At 37.4% G+C, this 25946-nt stretch overlaps 1 protein-coding gene across 1 annotated transcript; it reads left to right on the top strand.

Annotated features, from left to right (window-relative positions):
• The first annotated feature begins 483 nt into the window (after nucleotides 1-483).
• On the top strand, nucleotides 484-25946 carry LOC140153106 (centrosomal protein CCDC61-like). The gene is made up of 16 exons (XM_072175735.1): nucleotides 484-602; nucleotides 4050-4213; nucleotides 5909-5991; nucleotides 6702-6865; nucleotides 7712-7817; nucleotides 11082-11128; nucleotides 11857-12073; nucleotides 13775-13857; nucleotides 14574-14893; nucleotides 16018-16096; nucleotides 16378-16472; nucleotides 20573-20687; nucleotides 21737-21803; nucleotides 22272-22309; nucleotides 23100-23203; nucleotides 24682-25946. Exons 2-16 carry the CDS (start codon nucleotides 4060-4062, stop codon nucleotides 24774-24776), a joined length of 1767 nt encoding a protein of 588 aa, XP_072031836.1. The 5' UTR covers nucleotides 484-602; nucleotides 4050-4059; the 3' UTR covers nucleotides 24777-25946.

Below are 25946 nucleotides of genomic sequence, written 5' to 3'. Positions count from 1 at the left end.
GATTTTGCTATAGGGCCTAATAGGCCAATGTTTTTGTAGGCTATTTTGGCCCAAAACATCATTCGGCTAAAATGGAAGATGCACACTACACAGGGCAGTTTTGGAGGCCCTGGGCCCGGGCCCATCTGGCCCTATGGTAAATCCGGCCCTGGGAAAACACTATTTGACACTTTTCCAATGGGATAAATGTCTAAATTTTCAATTCGTGCATGCCCCCCCCCCGTTCCCCTTGGGTCCCAGTTAGTACTAAACTCCTAACCCTAAGGAGAAAAAAAATCGGAATTTTTTTTTTTTGTAAAAGGTTATCTTTTGTGATTTCTTTTTATGATTGCAATGTAATTCTTTCTTGTGTGATTTCTTGTAAAAATTAATAGGCCCTAAAAAAACACTGAACAAAAATCGAACAAAACATGTTTCGAGATTGAATATCATGACAGGCACCGATTGCAGTGGATTAAGTTTTACTTCACGCCCTCATTTTTCGTCTACCAAAATGGACGGCGGTCAACTTTGAAAAGTCAAGTGGTTCGGTCGAAGATTTTATGTGATTCTTTTGACACCTCTAAAGAGTCTATGACATATTGAATACAGCTAGTGTAAAGGTAAGAGTTAAAAGACCATGTGTATGGAATTTCATAAATTTGAATGATCCGCTTATTTTTTGAGAGTTGCACGAAACTCCCGTTTAACATGTTTAAGCTTACTGGTTACCTAATGTTGAATTCGGCAGGCATGGCAGGCGCAGGGCTAGGAATCTTGTCCTACTTTTCGGCAATCTTTTCATGCCTTTAGACCACCCGAGCTATACAGAGACTAATATTATTACTAGTTTAGCATCGAAGTTTACTTTTGCATCAAGGTTAAAGAGTTGCTATTTAACACTAAATTGAAGGTTTACTTTAGTCACGATTATCGCACTTTCAGTATCCCACGCGGTTGAACAGGAATTGGATTGCGTACTTTTTCGATGTCTAGTGAGCAAATTTTTTCAATATTTTGAGAAAATGATGTCAAATTTTCTATTCTGTATTGTTTGGTAGTAATGTCTTTTGCCAATAGTATGTTTAAAGTTGTAATTTTGTGTTTTTGATCGCAAAAGATCGGATATTTTCGCTTCGATTCAATTCTGAACCCTTCGCAAGGGTGCCGATTTCGCAGAACTTTGACGATAATTTTGCCTTTTTGGACACTAAAATGCATTCGATCCTTAATTTTGTTTCAACCGAGTCTTAAATTAGCAAGCACAATACGGTTGGTACCACTTTTATATACATTGATAAAATTTTAAAGATTTTTTTCAAGTTTCTAACCGGCGCGAATCGTTAAGTGTGTATTTCCCATTGACATCCAAAATGGGAAATACGAGTCTGATGGACATAGGAACGGCGTCCATGAGACTCAGCGAGTCTAGTTTACTTTAGACAGCATTAGAACTTCAACTTGTTCATGAATCATGTGTTACGGTAATGCCGTACTATTACGCTGACTTTCGTATTCGGCGAGGAGGACGATTTCGACCTTCTGGTTTGTTTACAAACAGAGAGGTAGACAAAAACCGCTCCGCTTGTCCAAACACTCAAGTATCAGAAGGATGGTCCACAATAGCGTGATTCACGTAACATGAATAGGGATTAAAAGCTGTCACGTACATGTAGAACCATGTGCTTCTATTGTCCAATTTGCCATCAAGATTTCATATGGAAACAGTTCAGACCCAGTACACGATCATGTCAGAAATTAATATTTTGTTCTGGGTCTGATTATTCGGACTAGTGTTACGGTAGAACTTAAGTTGGAGTTCTCCAACTTAAGTTCTACCGTAACACAGTTCTACCTGTTCTAACAGGGGTTGCTCGAGAACTAGTCTAGTGAAATTTCGACACCAGAAACTTGACGACGTAGTCTAAAAAGTGCTGGTACTTTATCCTTGATACAGAAGTCAGCATGCAGTGAAAGTTAGATTTCATAAAATAAAATTGCCTTTTGTTTAAAATGGATCATCGTGGTAAAAAATGATGCATTACATGTACATGCTTTTTTTGTACAGTAAGTCATTGTAAGGCATTGTCAATGATGGTCGCAGAAAAGTGTAGTTTTTTAAAAACAGACATTTGCCCATAACTTCGCTAGTTTTTGACCTACAGACATGGTTGACCCCTCATTTTTTAAGTTAAATAATCACCTTTTTAAACAAAATAATTTCCATGTGAAATATCCTAACTTCAAAATGTTGTGAACATGCCTAACACTGTGTAAAGCAATGGAAGTTCAGAAGTAAACACAGTTTACACAGCCAATCTTGACAAAATGTTGCTAAAATTACACTTCAGCAAAATTCTGGACTGTTCAAAATAGCCTAATCTTGCTCAAAAGATACACACATCAAAATAACTTTCATCCAAATTTCAACATTTTAAAACAGAATAAATAACCTCTGACCGACCGAAAAACGATAGCAAAGCACTCTAGCATCGAATGCGTAACTATTGTGTGCAAATTTGAACCTAAATTTCTCGAGTAAAACAGGTCAGGGCTTTGATAAATGACATGAATGCGGAAAATAAAAAACAAGGGTAAACAAGTTTTTGAAAACCAAGTGACATGAAAACGACTATTCTGCTAGGAAGTGTTTGTTTCGGAAAAACAATTTAAAAATAATAGGAAAAGCAAAAAATATAGGCCTACACCTTCATAGAATCAGCATCACATCCGTCACCTTAAACAATGAACACCCAAGTGAAAATATGCTAAAAATTTGTGAAATGAGGGAATTTTCTCAGAAAAATATGTCAATTCTTTTGTTTTTGGCATCTTGAATAAATGCGAATTAAGTCTCACAGTAAAAAACTGTCAAACATGCTTAAAAATGCATGATACGCAGAGTAAATTACCGTCAAAATAATAAGCGTACCGGTACATCAAGGCTTCCAACTTCACCGCTTGGCGAAGCGAAAGTTTCTGAGCTTGCATCACCGGTTTTGTGTTCAGCTCAATGAGCTCAAAACGTAGTGATAAAAACATGAATTTTGGAACAAAATAATGCTTGTTCATATGATGTTTGATGAAATAAAAGGTATGTTTACAATATAACTAAGATTAAGAACATATTTAACCTTGATTGATGCGAAAGTTTAATTTGATATAATTTTAAGTTTTTAACCTTATATAGCTCGGGTGGTCTAAAACTAAAAGATCGCCTACCTGAGAATCGTAATATGCTTTCCCCCGGATGTACAATGTACCCGGTATGTAAATACGAACAGTCACTAGCCTTGAATGCGAGGGCATCCAACAGCAAATTCGTTGCTGGTGTTTCTCGAGTTTACAACAGTAACCATGATATTAAACAAGCAGATATAACACATGACAAGGGCCAGGCTTGCCATCAATTGGTACATGTATGAATACATAAGGGCATAATGCCCTAAAACGGACCCTTCTGTTCTAAAACTATGACTACAGTCCGTTGAACGTGATTGGTTGATTATCCAGGGTGGCATTTTAAACAAAGTTGATGCCTGCTTTTCCGGTCATAAACAAGCCACACTTGATCTGTTTACGCAAAGTTTGAGAGATGTATGCAATTCATGTTTGCATAGATGTGTCAAAACACGATGGACTGAGCAAGTTTAAACATTTTCTTTCAACTGGTGATGGAAAGACTTCTAAGAAATGATAGTTTAGTCTAAAATGATTCTATTTTCAAGTGGATAAAAATAACTGCACATGGAAATAATGGAATATTGCATAATTATGATGTCGTATGGGGTTCATATAATTTTACGTAAACATTGTTTATACCCTCAGGCTGAAGCCCTTGGTGCTCGGGCATAAACAATTGTTTAATCAAGAAAATATGCATGCATCATAAATATAAACGAACCTCTAATTATTTGAAAATTCCATGCACAGTAATTGTTAGTGTTATGGAGTTATACAAAATAATTTAGCCAGACATTTTTTGGTTAGTAATGATGCTAAAACTTACTAATTAATTAATTATTAATTATTAACTATTAATTCATGATTCATCTCTCCTTCTCTTTAAGACAAGGCATAATGGGTGAAGAGAGCATAGTGAGTAACTCGTATGTGTTCCGTGGTATGGAATACATAGTGAGTATGGCTGTAGAAGAGCAGCAAGGATCTCTGACTGTGGAGGTAGAAGATAGGTTGACATCTGACCAATGGAGAGGGACATTTGATGCAACATGTAGGTAGATTCATAGGAGGGATTTTTACTTTGCCCATTATCATGCATTAAATGGGTGACCGCTCAGTGCCAGAAGTGGGTAAGTGCAATAGCTGCAATGTGTACTGTCATGTGTAGATGAGTACAATATACTGTGTGTAAATGTTCACAGGGCAGCTATTGCACTTACCATCTTCTGGCACCGAGCAGTCGATATATTGTTATAAATTTCTAAAGAATGTCCTCAAAAGGTTTGTTTCAACACCTGCTTTGGGCAAGAAATTTGAGAGACATTTAATGAAATAAATTATGTGCAATCATGAATTTAAGGGCTCAGATAGTGGCATATGCACAGTTTTTGTGGGCCCTGAGAGTAAATCAAATACACCAAATTGCATTCTGATTAATTTCTGAATACGAGGAATGTCCTTTTGATATCAAATAATTTTGATTTTTTTTTTTAAATTGGCGAAATACAAATTTTATGGCAAATTAGTAAAAATTTGATATTTTTGACATTTAACAGGACTCCCTCAAACAAAGTAAATTATAAATCTAATGATATGTCCCATTATTTAAAAGTATATGAAGCTGGGATGAAAAGCCGACCATCAATTGAAGATTTTGACATTTTGTATTGAAGATATGCATGAAAGACTAAGACCCCTCAATATCAGGAGCTAAATAAATCGGCCCTTAACCCTAACCATACCAAACATCAAAAAACCTCAATTCAGAAAGCGTAGGCACAGGCTGGTGTCCCATGTGATGCTATTGCGTCATCATGCGAACAGTCTGGCGTCGGAAAGCTTGGCCGGGCAAGCTACACCCACGTGGCAAGGTAAACCCGTGCACGGGCGTGGCACTCAAAGGGTTGGGGGGTTCAAAACCGCACCCGAGGAAAAAATGTTTTCTCTTCTTTTTCTTTCTTTCTTTCCTCCTCCTTTCCTTCCCCCTCGCTAAAAAGCAACTGAGGCGTTAGGACTAATAACACCTTAATTTTCCTCCTATATGTTTACCTTAACCCTACTGTACCAAACATCAAAAACCTCAATTCAGAAAGAGAGCAGGCACAGGCAGGTATCCCATGTAATGCTATTGCGTCATCATGCAAATAGTCATATGGCGACGGAAAGCTTGGCCGGGTAAGCTACATGTACACCCCCGTGGCAAGGTAGGCCCGTACACGGGTGTGGCACCCGAAGGGTCAGGGGTTCAAAACTGCACCCGAGAAAAAAAGTTTTCTCTTCTTCTTTCTTTCTTTCCTTCCCCCTCGCCAAGAAGCAACTGGGGCGTTAGGGTTAATAATAAAGATGATCTTCCATCAGTGGGCAAAGCCCCTCCCAAACACCAACCAGATTACTGTCACTAGAGCCCATGAATTTTTAATTGCTTTTACTACCCATTTTCATGTGTATGAATGTTGTAAGTTCCCTAGCAGTGCTAGCACTAGTTACAGACCTATGGTAGCCAAGTTTACCTTCAAACTTGCAGGGTAAACTAGTTTATTTTTTATTATCTGATCTGTATTTATTTGAATTGGGGTCCATATATAATATGGTATCTTAGCACTAAAGTTATGAAATTGATGTTTACACAAAAGTATATTTGGAGTAAATAATCTAACAATGTTATTGCTGTAATATTAGGTTACACTTGAAGTTAACAACTATTTTCACATTAACTACTATTCCCATGCTGTTATTTTTGTTGAAGATATTGAAGACTTAACTCACAAGACTGGCAACTTCAAGCAGTTTTCTATCTTTGTGAACATGTTAGAGTCTGCTATTGTCAAGGTGAGTGGCAAACTGTGACATGATCTGATCACATCAGACCGGGGGACTTAGTAAAACACCTAGATATGGGGACGTGCCGTTGGATAGGGTCACAAAATTGGCTGTCTGGTATAACAATGGGTCCTTTTTTTTACACTGGTATAATAATGACCCCTTTGTTTTCACATAATAGTGGTATAATTATCAGTGTTGCTTTGATGTGGTTGGTTTAATTTTGGGTACATCGTAATGGAATGTATTCAGCCTTACGCTGAATTGGACATCATATTGCCGATTGCATGATTCGCATCCGCGAGTTCGTAAGACTTAGATTAAACCGGTACGGTACAAATGCCTATATGGGGTGACCATTGCCAAGGTTGGTATAAATATGGGTAATGAAAAGGGTCATTATATTTCAAATAAGAGATGTATAAGTTTGGGTCCACTTCTTGAGTCCAGGTCCCTACCCAAACTAAACTGAAGTACCTCCCCTTTGACATCAGACCAAAATAAGCAATAATAAAATGGTGATATATTGGCAAACATGAGCTAAAACCAATAAAATACAATTAGAAACATTAGAAATTGGGCGCAAAAAGTTCATAACTTTAAAACCAAGTATGTAGTCCATGCTTTCCACCAGAACCCTTTTTATTTTATAAGTACCTCAAATTACATCTTATTTTACCTGTTTTCAATATATTGTTTGTGTTTCTTTTCAAATTTAGGCAAGTGAATCGGTCACCCTTGACCTATTGACCTATGCTGACCTGGAGTCCTTGCGGAACAGGAAGGCCGGTGCAGGAAGTAGGAGCAACATACCTGGAGCTCAAAAGGCAGCACTGAGCACAAAGAGATACCTTATTGTTACATACACAGTGGAATTTGACAGGTGATCCAAGGGTTTATTGAAGCCATAAAAATCATGATGCAAAAATTTTGTTCATGGTCAATGGTGTTGATAAATTGACTGGAACCAGTTTATATCTGGTTTGTTTTATACTAATGAATGGTTGCAAAGTGAATCTCAGTTTAAAGAAGACAATCAAGGATATTGCTATGCCCTTTTATTGTATATTAAATCAAATGGCCTCATTGTCCTGGAATGTTGTCACATTTAGAAGCATTTGTGAGCATTTGGTGGTCTTGTGCAATGCGAAGCCCCTATTTGTCGTTGCACAAGGGCTTGAGTATTAATTTACTGAAAAAGATAATCTTGCAGAGTAATGCACAGTGTTTTCAGGGACACAGTGGGGCCAGCACTTTACCCATTATGTTTTGTAGAGAAATGCTAGGTACAGATTGTCATATTACATAACCAAAAATGAAATATGTACTTTGCAGTAAGAAAATTAACCTTTGGTTCCTTTTACCACAATGGTTATCAGAGAAGCTTGGTGCTATTTTCCCTATGTATTTAATACATAAACACGGACATGACTGCTGAATGACTGATATTAATCACAGCTTAAAACAGCAGCAACTCATTCGCTGAATAAGCCTCTTGGCATGGCACAGCGTCAACCATTGTGTGACCCAGTTCATCTTGAGTGATAAACATAGCAGGTGTGTTGGCAAGTGCCCAATTGTCCTAATGGACACAATAAAATGCACAACTTTGTTGTGAATATAATTGTGAAATATCTGGTTTGCCTACCACATTCATAAAGTTTATTGTGATTTAAAATTGTAAATGCATAATGTTTCACACATAATCTGTTCTATTTTAACATTGCAGAATTCACTACCCACTACCTCTCCCATACCAAGGCAAACCTGACCCAGTAGCCCTTCAAGAAACTGTTAGAGAGCTTAAGGCTGAAATCAAGAAACTCAAAGCACAAGTGAGTATCTTAAAAGAGAGAAGTCTAGAATCATAATAGCTAGTCAAAAATAAAGATGAATGAATAAATGAATGATTGGAATGTACATGTACAATGTATGGCTGTTATATTTGGCATTGGGGTAAGGGATTGATGCGAATTAGACACACAGATTTTTCCGGGTCGGACGATCAAGGTAGACGAATACATATTCGGGCCGTGTTCTTTACATCATCGTCCCCTTGAATCACAGAAGAATGGAAAGGTCATTCATAAACCAGATAATTGAGATGAGCATCACGACTGCCCGCCGTGAGAATCGATCTTGTAATTTGCCGGTACTCGATGCTATTGTTATAATTGGTAATAACTTATCAAAACCACTTATCACAACACAAAAGGAAGCTGACCGCATGTTATAGCATTTCGCTGTCAAATGTTTGCTTCTGATCGATGATTGCTGAATAGACTAATTGAATACCTGAGTGGAAGAAGGGCCCAACTCCAATTTTTTACAAATATGAGTTGGACCCAGTATTTTATTGCCAGCAGACTGTTCTTCCTTGTGTGTGAAAGATGAGCCAAAATCCACTCTCTAAATAGTCTTCCACATACACTTACAATGTAATCATGGTTTTCATGGAGTTGGGCCCTTCTTCCACAAATATTGGGTTAAAGAGGAATTTAGTTCATCCATGAAATCTGCTTTTCACTACAATAAACTTTCTTGCTAACATATTACATGCTTCTACTTATGCAATTAATGGATAATTATCAAATTTCTATAGCTATTTACAATGTATAACACATCTGCTTACGGAACTGGCACTTGCAGTATATTAGTGGAAGAAGGGCCCAACTCCAGCTCGTATTAAGACCTGTACTGTTGCCATGGAAACATCATATATAATTTTGAATGTATGTAATATTGTATGTTCATGTATTAAAGGTCCCCTGAAGATTGATAAATTGAAGAAATATACAATTTAAGACGGTTTAATCAGGAATTGTTTCTCTAAATCAATAACATGGTTTATAAAGACTAGTCCAGTTACGATCAATGAAATCGGTGACCAAACTAATTGACCACTTCAGCAAAGCACTTGAAATTGGCCACCGCAAATTGCTGTTTGAATACACGATCGATCTCGGGGAATTTCATCGGGTAGCTAAGCTTGTTTCGTCCCGGGGAGGTCTTTCGAGTCAATAACGCAACAGTCCCTAAGAGTGAATATTTGCATTGATTGAAGTCAGCTTGAAATTTCTTGGCTAAGTTGATGGGACAAGCTGATTTCAGCTTCATACTCTGCTGTTGTTTTCAGATTTTACCTTTTTGTTTTTTACTTTTTAATTTGTAATGGTGATGAGGGTTGCACACTTGAGCAACCCGCAAGCTTCAAATAAGAGGCTGATAGATCTGACATCTTAAAGGGGCATTTTGTGATCCATAGTCTGATCCTCCACTTTTCTAAAAAAAGTGGAAACTTTCAAATCTCTGGCTACATAATATTTGTGTGCAATAAAAATCTTGCATTATATTCATTCACTTATATTAGCAAATATATGACACGATCATGGGGAATGAGTCGGATGTCGCCAACATTGATTTTGAGATATTGGCAAAGAAAGTGTTAAAATTCTTTTGTTTTCTATTGTTTTAAGCGATTGATAAAATGATGTAACTTCGCAAAGAAATGTCATATCAACTTGGGGTTTTCAGTTTCTGAAAGCTCTAAATGTCTTCTTTAGAAACATATGTAAAACTCATTTTCGACCAGGGTCGACATGTGACTCATTCCCCTTGATCATGTCACATATATTGTCAATTTTGTATCTGTTAAGGGGTACTACACCCATTGCATTTTTTGTGCATTTTTTGCATTTTGTGAAGAAATGAGAAAAGAAATTGGACAAAGTGGTATGCAAAATGAAGGGGCAAATCTTCTCGTTCAATTGGTGGCATCAGTATCATTGACGTGTACATGCTTCTAATGGTATAAGCCAAAAAGTGGTACATCACTGATGTTTTAAATTCACTTCATTTTGGAAAGCTTACTATCAACGGATTTCGTTAAAATTTTGGATATGTGTTGCTAACACATTAGGGAAATAATGTTGATATGTAAAATGGGAATAAGTGGTCCCTGATTTCTTTTATGACTTCATGAACTTGGTGCTCCACAACTATCAAAAAACGAACCGGTTAAAATGCTTCTATTTTCAATGTTGAGCTATATTTTGTATTTTGAACTTGCGACACTATTTCACTGAAACTTAATTAAGCCATAGGTAACAGGTTATCACAACCACACTACAGCAATGTTGAAAAAGATTGTATTTTTTGTCACCTATACCACCATATTAGGTAGTTTTCCGTAAGCTTCATTTTTGTGATTTTGGTAACTATTTTATATTTATTTGCCCAATCCATCTCAACTAGGCAATCTAAATTGTACTCACCATTTACATCCCAAGGTATTTTAGTATATCCACCTCACACATTTCCATTATATATCCAGTAACAGACAAAATATCAAAATTGATGCCTCATTATGACATGTATGATATCACAGACTATCACATGTATTCAGAATTGATGCCTGAATTTGACCTGAACCAATTGACCTATGACCTGACCTTTGATGACCTTATAGCCTTTTTTAATCTCTTTTCGTAACAACACATTATGGAAGATACATACATGGTGTAGTATTAAATTGTCTATGTGGAAGAGATTAGGCCTATTTAATTTATTCAGTGTTATAATCAGTGAGTACATTTCTATAGATAGTATAACAAAGGATTTAATGTATTCTATTCATGTATTCTACTTGGACATGTTCAATAGAATAAATTATGGTTTGTTATGAAACACACATCTCAGTTACTAGGATACAGTAAACAAAAATATATAGGGCTAAAATGATTTTCTAAAATGGTTTAAAATCACTTTGTAGGTAGAGATATTTTATAAGTTTAGGACATGAGATGATGAACATATTTATGTAGTTCATAAATTTGCAAGAAAAAAAAAAGAAGAGGGGTACTGATGAAAATCAAGGTATTATTCCCCCTTAACAGAACAAAATTGCAGCACAGTGACCTATTTATAATATAAAATCATGCATAACTTGAAAATGCAAAATCAGAATTGACTGAAATTTTAGGAATACACATGAGTGGAAAGCTATCAGCTGATATATATCTGAGGGTCTAATTTAGATTCAATAAGTTAGTACTGAACAGTTTCGACTTAACCTCAATTATGTGTTGTTGTTTTTTCAGTTTCATTCAAATTTCAAGACTGTAGAACTGCAAAAGCTGAAGAAAGAGTGAGTACATGATTGATCAAGTACATGTAGTATTGGCACGGAAGTATCCTGCGCCTCCTCGAGCCACTTCCGGTCCTGCCGGGACTCGAACCCATGACCCTGGGATTAAGAGGCGAGCGCGCTAGCATATAGACCAAAAGAGGACTTCCCCGTCAGGTCTATAACACTAACGCACTTATACCTCCGTGACAATGCTCCACTCCTCGTAAGGCGCACTGCCAGCCACTATATGAACGCCTAACCCTTTCCGATGAGTGGGCCGCCATTTTTGTCACAAACCGCTCACAGAAGTATCCTGCGCCTCCTCAAGCCACTTCCGGTCCTGCCGGGACTCAAACCTACGACCCTGGGATTAAGAGGCGAGCGCTCTAGCTTGTAGACCAAAAGAGGACTTCCCCGTCAGGTCTATAACACTAACGCTCTTATACCTCCTTGACAGTATCCTATTTTTGTTTGAGAACATGCAAATGAAAAATGCAATTTCTCTGTATCTTTTCCATCTTCACCTGCCACCATGTCCACAATTTTGAGTTAGTCCTGTTACCATGCTATATCTTTCAGTCATGTGTACAACTGTTATCCAAATTATCCAAATAGTAAAAAAATTATAGCTCAAATCTTATGCAGTAAACATAACTCTTTGTTATTTCAATATAAGAAAGTGACAAGTTTGGCATCACTCAAATCTCATGCAGTAATCATGTACATGTATTTCAATATACACCCAGTTATGAAGATCTTCTGCAAGAGAAACAACATTTAGAAGATGCTTTCCTGAATTTCCGACGTGAAGTCAAGAACACCACTAAGGGTAGTGCTGTAAAGGAGGTTCATATCTTGAAGAATGTTGTGAGGAATCTGGAGGAAGAACTTGTCAATGAAAAGAGAAAACACCAACGGTCAGCTAACAAGAGAAATCAAGAATACAAGGCTCTTCTAGAAGAGGTTAGTAGCATTCGGGTTATTTTTAACTTCATTTCAAGAGTATTGGATGTAACAAATAATTTAGAATGGCTTTTGTTATGTTGTTAGATTCATTGGCTTAATTGAACTTTTGTCCCTCATCCAACAGAACTTATAGTTTTTTCCAAGGTTCCTTTGACAGAGCTAACCATCACGTATACGAGCGCGACGTCAAGCATGTGCATTGGACCTCGTGCAAAATAATACACACTGGACGGCTAGCAGTACGCTCAATTTGTAAAAGGAATTCTGAACAAGACTTTAGTCAATACTGGTGAAGAGGAGTAGGATGTTGGTCATATGACATTTAACATCTGAGTCACATGACATGATGGCAGAGTGACATGCTTTTCTGCCTAACCTGAATTCAATTTCACCCTGAATGCGTCATCATGCCAGTGTATGTGCATTCCCGATACTATAATGCATGTTCCAAAGCCAGCATATAGTGATGTTGTGTGATATGCTATGGCTGGAACATGCACACGGGCGAGATGAAATTATAACATTTTTAAAAATTTCTGAAATGGTGTATAATTAGTATCAGCCTTTGTCCTTTAAAGGTCCGTAACCCGATCGACAGCATCATCCCCCCGATTTTTCTCATTGTTGATGAGTTTTTGGTATCATTTAATAGATTATATTTTTCTCATTACCATCCTGAAATATGACGATCCAATTTGATGTATTTTCGGAAAAATCAAGAAACAAACAGGCTATACTGGTAAACACCTTCGACATTCTGGGTAGGAAAAAATGATTCTGTGAATAGGAGCCGTTTTACTCCCATGCCAATTCGCACAAAGGGAAATAGTCCGAAATAATGAGGGCGCTATAATGATAAACGCTTAAAACAAAAATAAAGAAATACATAAGGGATGAAATAAATACAAAACAAGACAACTTATCTTGTTAAGTATGATAATCTGAGGAATATGAAAAAAAATATGAGAAAAAATGTCCCCACTATAAAAATTAATTAATTAATTAATTAAAAAATTATAAAAAAACCCATTTTTTCATTAAAACAAATCCTAAAATAAAAGATAAGTGTAAAATGTACGTGATGATAATTTACAAAATTAAAAGGAAATATATCAGGGTCAAATGAAAATAAAAAGAATGAGATATTTTGTCACAAGAATGATGAGCGTAGTGGTATGGCGAAGCACTCGACGGGAGTGTTGTTTCTGGATGCGGACCACAATGCAATGCATGCGTACCAACGTATTGGCTTACAAATTGTGCTAATTATTCACTTTTACGCTGAAAATGTTCTCGTTTTCTCACATAGATGCATAAAGGGACAATATTTGAAATTGTATGTAAGTTTGAAGACAATCCATATCCTAAACTGATAGGGTTACCCCCCTTTAATATTTAGACCTTAGGTTTAGATTTGTGAGCAGCTATGTAGATACGTAATATTATTTCCTGATTATTAGGCTCAACCAGAAATAAATTATCTCCAATTGCGCCTTTGGTTCTCCTGGAACAAATGTTTACATATATATATGGTTTCATTATTTTGTAACCCATAATATGGTAACTTAAGCCTTTAAGACAGTACATAATTTGTGTCTTTGGGGAGTCAATAGACGTCTGTATGTATAGAAATACTGTGTGGCATCAATGTCATAAACCCATTATCACCATTTTTCTACACATGCATATCATTGGCAGGTCGAGGAATTGCGGGCAAGTGATCGTAATTTGAGAGTCCGGGTGAAGAGTCTTACAAATGAGTTGGCTGTGCTCAGGAGAACGTAAGTAAAAGACTGGTTTTCAAAAATTTACAATGTGTTCCAAATCCTAAAATTGTTTTCGGGCAAGTCTACTGTTATCTGTTCCAATTCCAGTGACGCCTCATGCATATTTTCCTGGGTAAAATTAGGCCTATATTCACTGGAGGGGCATGAAAACTAGCACTAAAGCCCGATTCTATTGATTTTCAAAGTAAAAATGTTTTAATGCATCCAAAAGTCCAGGGAAATTAATAAGGTGTCACTGGAGCTGGAATAGATGATAGTAACATTTTTGATATTTAAAAGTAATGGTCTCATGCAATGTTTTGATCACTTTGCAGAAAATATAGTTTGTTCCTTCATGATTAAATGAATCAGAAATATATATTGGTGATTAAAATGATAGGAAGTAATGGTACTCTCCATAGAATAAAAATATACAGACCATTCACCAACAGGCAAAGTCCCTGTGCTTTGTATGCTGGGAATTCTTGCATATTCATGAGGGCCTACCATTCTATCACACATGTCTAACAAATCATATGCATGCTGTTATCTGCCTATCATGGAGCTGTATTTAAGGTTTTTTAAAACTACAGCTCTACGGTACCTATGTGTGTGCGCTTCATGGCACAATTGGCCCTCTGTAACAAATGAATGATCCTGGGCTTTGCCTTTTGGTGAATAGTCTCTATATTGTTAGTCTATGTACTGCTCTTTGTGTGATTTGTTTGCAGTCCATCTTCCAGACGCACCAGCAGATCACCATCAGCACCACCATCCAATCACCGGTCATCAGTCCCAAGGCGGGCATTATCCACTCACGAGAGGGCTCGAATAGCAAGCAGGGACAGGTCACTCTCAAAAGAAAGACCTTGGTCTGGGTCAAGGGACAGACACCGGTCATCTTCCAGGGAAAGAGGCGATGCAGGTTTAAGGAATAGATTACATTCAGGTTCAAGGGACCGTTCAAGGGACCGGTTAGGATCAGCAGGGAAAGATAGGAGGAGACCTCCATTGTCATCATCATATGGACGGGGAACGCCATCACCTGCAGGTGGGAATGTTATGAAATATAAAGATTATAGATATTGCAAAAATTTGTTGTTTGATGTGTTTTTCGGTCAATTTAAATGTGACGTGTCATGTCAAAAGGAGACACTTTTGGGCAGGTTATCAATTTTGAGGTTTTTACATATCTTAAATATAGAGATATTTTGCTGAACAATGTTGTTTTCCCCAATAAAATCAGACATTTCTAAGTGAAGATATCGAGTTCATAAGTTATGGTATTATAAAATTGGAAATTGAGATATTGGCCTTTAGAAATATTATTGACAATGTTGAGAGTAGGAATTACTTTGAAAAAATGTCTCAAAAAAATATACAAGATGCCAGTTATATTCCAGTCTGAAACTATCAGACAATATTTTAAACATTAATAACATCACATATCCGCAACAACCCCAAATTGTGAAAAATCACCCCAGGCAGATTTTTGGCTATTCTCCATTTACGATCCTGCCCAAAAGTGTCTCCTTTTGACATGACACGTCACAAATATTGCAATCATTTGGATTTGAAATGAAGTGGAATGGTAAAGTCATTGAGTAAATTCCACAATTTTGTGTTCCTCATGCACACCTGCAGCAGCCACTCAGCGCTATGCAATTCTTGATTGCCTACCCCAATATTTTCTGACTTACTATGGCCTTGCGCGGAATAAGATATTCCTGCTCAGCATTGCATTAAAGGTTGTAATAATGTCTCTCAACAGTCTCATGTTGCACCTGGATGTTAGCATGTAACATTTGGGTATAAGGTACAGGCAAGGAGGTGTCAATAATGATGAGCATAGACCAAATATTTCATGAGTCAAAGATGATATGTTTTCTGAAATAATTGTCGAGTATCCAGTTTCCAAAATGTGTTCTGGATTCAGTACATATTTCCGTACATTTATTTAAAAAAGTCTTTTTTTGTGTGTTAGAAACTTTGCATCCATACATTTTCTCTTGGAAAAGGCCATAATTTGTTAATTGAAATCTCAAAATTGAAATTTGAAAGGTAGAAAGTACAAGTTCAAGTGCTTGATGATTGTAAGCCACAAAGTTTAATACTTCCATGACCCAATACAGGGCAAAATTTGAAACAAAACCCTTTTTTTCCCATCATTTATAGGAGTAAGAAAACCTAGATTTGATCCGTCTGCTTTTATTGAAGACAAGAGAAGACGACAGGAGGAAGCAAAACTTAAAAGGTTTGTTAATTAGCACTGGTTACTACAAGCTATCAGAGTCAAGGGCGGAGGGGTATGATTTTCTGTTAAGTTTAAAGTAAATTATGATGCAGTAAATTTGTGTAAGCTGAAAGATTACGGAGTGCTATAAATTGCACTCCTTATGATCATTGGGGAAGTGCGATCGCACTCGCACTCCTCAAAACTCAAAGCCTGAAATGTACTAGAAATTTGAAAATTCTGATCTATCATTTTTAAACATCTATTTTGATAAATGATAACCAGTAATTTCATGTTTACAGAGAAAGAAGTCGCAGGAGAACTTTTTCCAATGGGTCCCAGCCTGGTTCACAAGAGAGGGGACGCACAAGAACACGGCCATCACCAAGCTACCAAGGTTGGTATATTTTGCTTTTTGTATATCTTGCCTGTACCTGGTCCATTTTGTTCTTTTTGTATAGCAGGGCAAATGTGACCTGCTACCACAAAACAAGCATAATGTCACCAGGGTGTTTTAGAAGATGCAGTCTATAGAACATGGCAACATTTAATAGCAAATAAAGAAATTTATGCAGGAAATGTTGATTTTTGAAGATCAAAGCAAAGAGCAAGCTGAACCCTAAATTTGGCATGATTTTAAAGCTAATAAATGCAAGGATTTCAAAATTTGCTCATTTTATAGGCACAGATATGGTATCATCAAAACTTCTAATCCCAGGTTTCATAGAATATCTGTATACTGTAATGATATAAATTATAAATCTTTCACAACTGTAACATGGAATCAAGGATTTGATCTGAGACCTTCGGTTTATGGGTCTTATGCTTTAGGCCACATAAAATTAATGTTTTGGTTCTCGTCCCCGCCCGCCTCGGTTTGGGGTGCCGCATGCTTTTTTTTTTTTTTTTTTTTTTTTTGATTTTTGTGTTTTTGGAAAAACCAAAAAAAAAATCGTTTTTTTCGCGGATTTTTTCCCCCTCAATTTTTTTTACTTTTCTATTTTCGTGTCTGATGCTGCCTGGGGCCTCTTTAAAACTGAGACTAGTCGTAGGTCTCATATGCTTTTTCATATCGCTAGAATGTTGATACACAGGCATTTCGCGCATCCGGATGCCCACTGGATGCCAACTGGTGGTCCACTGGATGTGACATCCGGTGTCACTCCGGTTTAGGCACTTCCTGTTTACAACCGGATGCTGACATCTGGTGTCACACTGGATGTCAACATGTGATGGACTGCCAGTATTAGAAATCTGATGGACCATCGGAGGTATGCATCGTGTTGTCTGCTGTTTATATGCATACGGTGGACTGATCGGTTGACATTCAGTTGACTTGTGGATTTTTGTGCAGAATTTGGAAGTTGAGGTGTACATGCGTGCTTGCGTGAGTCCCGGCGTGAGTGATAAATTAAAAATTTCGTCATGCACGAGCCATCAGCATGTACACAATGTTCAACATGCAAAATTATTTTGTACAGGGCTTCCATCATGCACTAACTGGTAAGCTTATTTAGACTAGACTCACTAGTAGTAGTAGTTGCCTCGTCCAAATTTGTTTAAATCAGCACATTGACTCTTCTGACATTTCATATACTGATTTCCACAAATAGACACCCAATAATCATGATAATAAAAGAGCGACATGGGGTGTTCACTACACTAGGTAAGCTTAAACTAAAGCCATAATAATGTGTGATTTGCTTCACAGGCTCAGCGACGCCCTCAATTTTACTAGGATTTCTACTTTTTGTATTATTATAATGCCCAGTGCCAGTACTAAAATAGCTCGTAAAAGACTAAGCCTTGACAGCCTTATAGGCTACCGCTATAATAACAGTAAAATTTTAACTTTTATTAAAAAAGCGGGTCAACCCATACCGGTTTTATTCGGAGTTCATCGATCGACTGCTTGTCTTCTTCTTCTTCCTTATAAGTGCCTCCCTCATATGTATGAGTATTATCGCACTGTGTACAGACAAGCTGTACTTTATTTTTTTTTTTACTCTGGTCAGTCTGGAACCTAGAATAAATGAGTGTATTTTGAAGTACACTCAACATCATGAACATGACCCTGCTCTTTTGAATAGCCTGTGGCGTTCTTTAACGTGCACACTACATTAATGTGAGAAACTATGCATGTACACATGGGACCGACAGCTTAAAGTGCCCTCCAAGTACTAAGCAAGTAGAGTGAAGTGTCTTGCTCAAGGACACAAAGAGCCGGATCTGGGATTTGAACCCTTGACCCTTGGGTTCACAGTCCTATGCCTTAACCGCTAGGCCACGCTCTCCTGTAAACTGTAATATCACTATGTAACAAAATCATTACAAACTCTCCGGTGGAAAGCATCAAAAATTAGCCTAGATTCTTAAAAAGAGCCTAGTTTTAAAAATAAATTGTGCATCAACAAAATCCATGAAAGAAATATCAATCAATGCATTGATAGGCTAACAATACCAGCAAAGCAACATGGAGCCAACAACACTGGGCACCACCGCTGACTAATGCAAACCATCAAAAAGTAGATTTGTTTGTTTAAAAATTAATTTGCAGCATTAAAATCTATGAAAAAAAGATCAAACAATGCATTATACAAGTTAAATAACATGGAGCCAATAACACCAGGAACCACCACTAAACAGTGGAAACCATCAAAAAGTAGATTTTTTGTTCAAAAAAATAATTTAATTTTGCAACATTCAAAATAACAAAATCCATTAAAAAAAAAAACAAAGCAACGGTATTGATACCTGCTTTAAAAGAACATGGAGCCAATAAAGGCGGGAACCACCGATAAAAATTGAAAAGCATCAAAAATAGCATTTTTTCACAATTTATATTTTAATCAAATAGTAAAAAAAACCATGCAAATAAATATAAATCTATCCATCTTAGCCTAATTAACATTCAAACAACTATAACACAATTAAAAACAAATAATGGGAACCACCACAAGAAGCATCCAAAATGAGCCCAAAACACAAAAATACAGATCATGTCCAAAAAAAATATTTATTGCATATATATGTCCACTTCATGTTTACATCTGCAGTGCAATCGCATGTGTGCAATCAGAAGGCAAACTGATGTCTACATCTGCATTCCAACTACTGTGTGCATCTATCAGCATACCTGTGGTCAACATCAGGTAGACCACCAGATGTCGCCACATCCTCATGTCCACCTGGTGCAGCTGCATCCAGATGCCCACCAGATGTTGCCGCAACCGGTGGGCAACTAGTGGTGCACCTAGTTGCCCACCGGATGTCGTGACATCTGGTGGGCATCCGGATGCGCGAAACGGCTGTGTAGTCTTGCACCACCATAGCGAGGTGTAGCGATTATAACACATGGGTATGAGATCTTTTTAATTCTGCTTGACGAAAAAATTGATGAAAATTGACACACGAGTACTGGTGCAAAGTGCAAACATCGATCGTCACAAAGTCCACCAAGGAAAATACCTTCGCTTCTTACGATATACTAAGTAATATAATAAGCTTGTAAACGTGTTGTCATGTGTTCAACCTGTTGTCATGCGTTGCATCATGACATGGAACTTGAGAACGAGGCGGTAATTGTACACGCTGCGAATTCGACAGCCATGACAGCGCATCATTCAGGCCATTCATACCGACTGAATAATTAGAAGTGCATTCGTAATTTTATTCCTTCACTCAAATCAAACTCAAACAGTCAAATATTTGAAACAAATGAACAGCCCAAGGCGGCTATAATTTTCTTCAACTTCGGAAGGAGGTTGGGGGAGCTGGGGGAGGGAGGTCCCAAATATATGGGGGGGGGGGTATACATTTTTGGAAAGAAACCATAGTTGTTGTTTTTTGGGGGGGTAGGTGAGGTGTATACGTGTTTCGGTGGTGGGGCGTCAAAAAAAAAAAAAACAAAAACACCTCCCTCCCTCGTCAAATCCTGAAAATCCTCCGGACGAGAACCAAAACATTAATTTTAAGCGGCCTTACCAACTGAGCTACCAAATCAGCTGGGAATAGGTAGATGGGATTGTAATTTAAGTTTACAGTTTAAGATGCTCTCAATGAAATGATTTGAATAAAATGATTACAAAACTATAAGCACACATATACCTTTTGACACAGTCATGGTGCCATGCTGTGAATATGTCCCTTTGCAATTTTGCATGATAGCCTTTGGAGGGAATTGCAGAGCAGCTGGGAGAAGAAATACATCATTTCTGACATACTCAACCAATAAAACCTTTGTCTTGGATTGGGTGTGTTCAAGCCCAGAAGAGTTTATGTTAGATCACAGATAACTTAACCATATCCGCTCAAGAACTTGCAGATTATCACACAACCACCAACCACTCACCAATCGGAACCTTCAATCTAGGAGGATAGTCTTTAGTGTGTTTGCAGGACTTTCCTTTGCCATCATTTATTTATAGCGAGAAGATTAAATGTGTTCATGTTTAATATATGGTTACTGTATGTTTTAAATCTCATGTGATTACACAGGTTACAGTAGGACTCGATCAAGAAGTTCATCTGCAGGTAGCGTTGGCAGCAGACGCTCATCAGCAGGTCTCAGTGATGTAGATGTACTATCAGATGCTTCACAGGCAAGAAGACAGTAAGTTAGAAATTATTAACAAATTTATGAATGAGAACATGACATTCAGTAGATATGAATTTAATTTCAACAACTCTTCCTATACCTTTGTACAGGAGCCAACCGTTGTTAATCCATGATGAATCCACACTTTTACTGTAGCGTATATGCGAACGCAAGCGCGACTACACGTTACGCGAGAGCGCGTAAAATTTGTCATACCTGGAACCTGTGTGCGTATCAGCCCTCGAATTAACCCATTTTGCCGTGGGTGCCCATCCCCACTGCCTTAATGCCCTCAAAATATTTACCCAAGGCAGTCACTTGCCGTGCCCTCTAATGAAGTTCCTGTCGGTGCCCAAGCCCTGCCCCTTCATTATAAAATCATCTATGTTTGTGTGTGTTTTCTTCACTTTTGAGAAATTGCCTTGGTGCCCTTCTCAAATTTTCAACAGTTGCCATGATGCCCTCTTGAAATATTACAAACTGCCGTGCTGCCTTGCCTTTTCAGTGAAAATCCAAGGTAATTATCAACTTGCCCTAAAAAAGTTGCCGTGCCCCTGCAGATCCTTAATTCGAGGGCTGGTGCGTATGCAAGCTTACAACAGACAAATCACCGACGTTTTTGTAAGGCTGAGTGGCAATATGATTAACTGACATTCCTCATGAAATAATCATGTGGGTTATGACGTAAGTGGAGCGAATCCACATACCCGGATGTTAGAACGACCCAGAAGTAAAGTGCTGTTACCACGGAGCATAGATACCAAGTTTCGTAAACCCATCACCCCAGAGAAGCGTGTAGCTGTGACATTGTGGCGGCTATCGACCAACGCTGAATACAGAACCATAGGCCATTTATTTGGGATTGCCCGTAGCACAGCCTGTCTGATTGTAAAACAAGTAATTTATTAATTGTAACATTGTTAATGTGGTGTCAAATCCACTTACTTTGTGTTCACACTGCACGGGGAAGTGGTTTCGATATAGGGTCGACCCCCACATCAAAAGGGCCTGATGTGATCACGCTCTAAGTTTCTAATAATCTTAAATGTTGTTCCACATTTCAGAAGATTAAAACAAGTGTTAAAACCAGGCAGGACATCATCATCAACTGCATGGAATAGTCCCAATGTGGTGAGTAGATATTGTATGGAATTCCAAAGGGTATATGGTTGGTGGTTGTGTTTAATGAATCATAAGCAACAGTGTGCACATTTGTGTCACTATTGAAAAGCAGAAAATGTTGATTCGTTTTTGGTGTAATATAGGCTGGTTATCTTATGTTAGCTACACACACTCAGGTACATGTATTTTATTAAGACACAGTTTTCTTTGTTGTGTGTTTTATTCAATCTTTTCTTCATCTATTCCATGAAGAAAATAAAATAAAAAAGTAATGCTAAATCATGAAATTATATGCACCAAATAAAATCATGATGGTGAGAGACTACAAGTATTGTCAGAGGTCAACGGTGAATGTGCCAAGTTGTCAGATCGTTTTACTAAAATCGGGCCCAAAGGACATCACAAACTCCCCTCATACATGCAATTGCTTCCTTGTTATCATGTAAATTATGACTTGTTTTTTCTTCTTTGTTGCAGCCATATAGAGGCAAGGGCAGTTCAAGTAAAGGCAGAAGATATCCTTTTTATGATGCGTATAATTATTTCCAAGTTTATTTAGTAATATTAAATTGTACTATAAAGAGAAGCAAATGAAGATAGGGGCAAGGCTTGAAATAAGCAGGTGCCAGGAGCAAATTTGCCCTCGTAAAGCCATCAAATGCTCCTGATCCTGGTCTTATGAATGAGGAGCAATTTTCTAAAACATTGCTCCTGGTTCCACTTGATGCAGTAGTGCTGGTATGCTATGCAGAAAAGGATTTACTTTTGAAAACTGCTCCTGTTTCTTCAGAAATTGCTCCTGGTTCTTGTAAAAACCAGTGAACCAGGAGCAATGTTTAAAAACAAATTGCATGCTCCTGGTTCCAGTCCGCTTATTTCAAGGCTTGAGTGGGGGTGCAAGGCCAACTAATTTGTACTGATAATGCTCTTGGCTATGAGAGGTCCGTATGCACAAAACAAGTTATACCAGGTCTAACTTTAGACCTGGTCTAACCACGGAGGTTAGACTTAGATCCCTGTAATCTTTTCTTTTCCTCCTTTACTCCTAGTAAAGTCCAAAAATTAAACTGCAGTTATTTAATATTAAACTACATGTATTCCCTTTACAATATTATAGAATAAGGATATGCAAATGCCAAAAAGTTCCTTTTCCATAGAATAGTGTCCTCACTGATAAATAAGACTTGATTTTTGCTAAAAAGAACCTAAGTTACCTAACCCTGTTTCACTAATTCAACCAGCATAGAAGAATGTTCATGAACACTAATTTGTGTGATTATTTTCCTTGACCTGTGACCTGTTTACGATGATGAGTACACCAGATCCAGACCTGAGTCCAGATAGAGCAAGGAGGGTTGTCAATTCTGGCAAAGTTAGACGCAAAGAACTCAATGAGTATGGTGTTACTGGTAAGTCACATCATCTGTTGATAAATTGCTGTTTGTTCCTTTAATACCCGGCTTTAATATCATGTGAATATTCACTAAAATTAGTATTATTCTTGTGGCTATTCACTAAAATTAGTATTATCCTTGTTTATTCATTTCAATCTTTATTATAAACAATTACATCAAAACAGATCGAAAAGTAGACATACAAATCCAGACAAGAGTATGGCATCAGAAAGAATTCAGTTGCCATATCTCTGCAGGAGTAAAATGGATGAAAGACAGTAAACAAAATATATTAAAAACAATAAACATTTCAAGATATGTACAGATTACAAAAGCACCTAGGAGATTGACCAGTCCTGGTCATATTTGGAGTAAAAGATTGCATATGAAGCCAGTATTGAACGCTTACTGAGGTTGGCTTGAAATTTCTTGCACAGTATTTTGTGGGGTTTATTACCCAATGAAACAGAGGTGAAAATGTTTTGAATATTGCACTTATTGTCGTCAGTAATGAGGCCTCTGCTGCCAATTTCAATACAAAATAACTTGGCATCATAACTCTGTCCCTGAAGATCCATGATCAAACTTGAGTATTTGTTTACCTTGCGGTCGTGAGAATTTCTGATGTTTTGTTCGAACGGAATAGTTAGCTCGAAGACAATGATCTTTTTTGAGTCGCGGTTGACGAGGACCAGGTCTGGTCTCTGTTGAGTTGCCAAAATATCAGGAGGGATAGTGGTCCCCGCAACTTTGGTTGTACCAGCTAGGTCACAATAGAAGGTCCATGATGGGGCAGCTATTTCCTGAAGAGTGTCATGGATGATCTGAAGGACAGAGTCATGGCGCCAAGTATACCTGCCTTGTTCGAGCATAATCTGGCAGTGGTTTAAAACATGGTGAAGAGTTTCTTTTTTAAAACATAAATTACAGTTTGTGGACAATTTATGTCAAAGCAGAAATACTTGATTACTTTAGGTGAGGTGCCAAATGTTAGCACTGACAATGACAAATATGGCTTTGCGTGGCCAAGGCTGGAAAAATATTTAATATCCTGGGAAGCCAAATTTCACTCAAAGATAGCAACATCCTTGTTGGAGCAATATCTCCCTGCATATTTCAACAATTTCCTTCCCAATCTTAACCTTTCCTGGGAAGGAGCTGTCTGGACATTTTTTGCAGACCTGTGCATTGCAAAAAAAAAAAAAAAATATATAAATTATGTTGCCTGCATTGTTTGGTACATTACAAAAGGGGTATGCTGTAGTAATTTGGGATCCGTCCCCATAAAAAAACACAATTACAATTAATTGATATACTTATAAACATCATCAATGTGTTTGTTTTCCACTATTGTTCTGATGATGTGCCAGGTACTTTTAGCAGTACATCTGAAAAATTCTGAGCTTAAGTTGAAACATGACAAGTGATTTTAATGTTATTTTAAGCGTATACATTACGATTTTGTCATTTTCTCTCTCTCTCTCTGTCTGTAGATGATCCAGAGTTCTACAACAGGTCTGCAGAGATGTCTGAAATTGATGCAAGACTAAATGCTCTCCAACATTTTATGAAGACTAATATACCTTGAGAAGGCTTACATTGTATGGGAGACTTGATTGCACCTTGATTGTGCCTCTTGATGATAGCTTTCAGAAACATGCTAGGTTTCAGTTATTTAGTTTGCTAAGGAAGATCTGATTTTGGAAGAGTTTTTTATTTATTTTGCTGTAACAGTGTGAGCAGTAATACATCATGATCTATGAATTCATTCCAAGCAATTTGGTCTAGAAGTTACCAAGCCTTAGGTAAACTTTTTATTTTTCTACAATGTGCAGCTTATCTCTAGCAGAATGTCCTAATTAAGGGGAATAATCTGTCTGGATTTCCTTGTACATCATCCATCCAGGCATAGGTTGTTCTGATGGGTTAGTGTCCTGTCCAGTGTAAAATAACCTTCACTTTAAAACCTGACTTGGGCAGCAAGTACTTCTGTGAAGTACGTAATCACTACGCATGCACAGAGAGGCACACACATTTGTCCGAGAATTAAAAATAACAATAGTAGGATATACGATTTATATATTCAAAAAAGCTTTGCTCATGACACTTTTTGTCTGTACAAATTAGTGTATATTCAGGGAAAATTAAGGGGTGGGGGAGATACATCTCAACTTAACTGAACCTAGAGATGAGTGAGTAGCTGAAGTGCAAAAATGTCAGTATAAAATAATAAATTAGATTATGCCACAATGTTGCTGGACAGAGATATGAGTAGGACCAGCAAAGAGAATAGCCCAAATTGGATCTGATTAAAGCTAATACACAGGAATCAACCATTCTTACCATTATATGCTGCATGTAAATAATGAGTGGTTTTGATGATGGCTGTCACAATCCTTTGGCACTCAATATTTTTTCTTAGGAATGTCCAATTTCATTGGGGAAAACAGCGTTGTGGAGCAAAATATCTCTATATTTAAGATATGTAAAAACCTCAAAATGGATAACCTGCCCTTTTGATATGACACGTCACATATATTGAACCACTTGTCTTGAATCACTGAATTTTCAGTAAAGTAATTGGATTCCTTGCCCCTATAATACACATAACTTTTGTTACCAGTGTGTAGTTATTTTTTGAGAAAAATGCAAAATGAATCACAAAATTTATCTGGGGGTGTAATACCACCTTAAAGAAGGGTTATTTTTTTTTATTTACTGGAAAGTAGACCATGCAGATCCACTTACAGATTTAACT

Source organism: Amphiura filiformis, chromosome 5 (assembly GCF_039555335.1).
Source record: "Amphiura filiformis chromosome 5, Afil_fr2py, whole genome shotgun sequence".
In the NCBI taxonomy this organism is placed as follows: Eukaryota; Metazoa; Echinodermata; class Ophiuroidea; order Amphilepidida; family Amphiuridae; genus Amphiura; species Amphiura filiformis.
Note: the sequence above shows the minus strand (reverse complement) of the source record. Positions and strands in the feature narration are given on the sequence as shown.

Bases quoted from the DNA above. Each gene is read 5' to 3' on its own strand.
- LOC140153106 (XM_072175735.1), top strand. From the start codon at position 4,060: ATGGGTGAAGAGAGCATAGTGAGTAACTCGTATGTGTTCCGTGGTATG. The intron at 13,858-14,573 runs GTAAGTAAAAGA...ATTTGTTTGCAG, and splicing joins TTGGCTGTGCTCAGGAGAAC to TCCATCTTCCAGACGCACCA. The intron at 22,310-23,099 runs ATATCCTTTTTA...TGACCTGTTTAC, and splicing joins AGTTCAAGTAAAGGCAGAAG to GATGATGAGTACACCAGATC.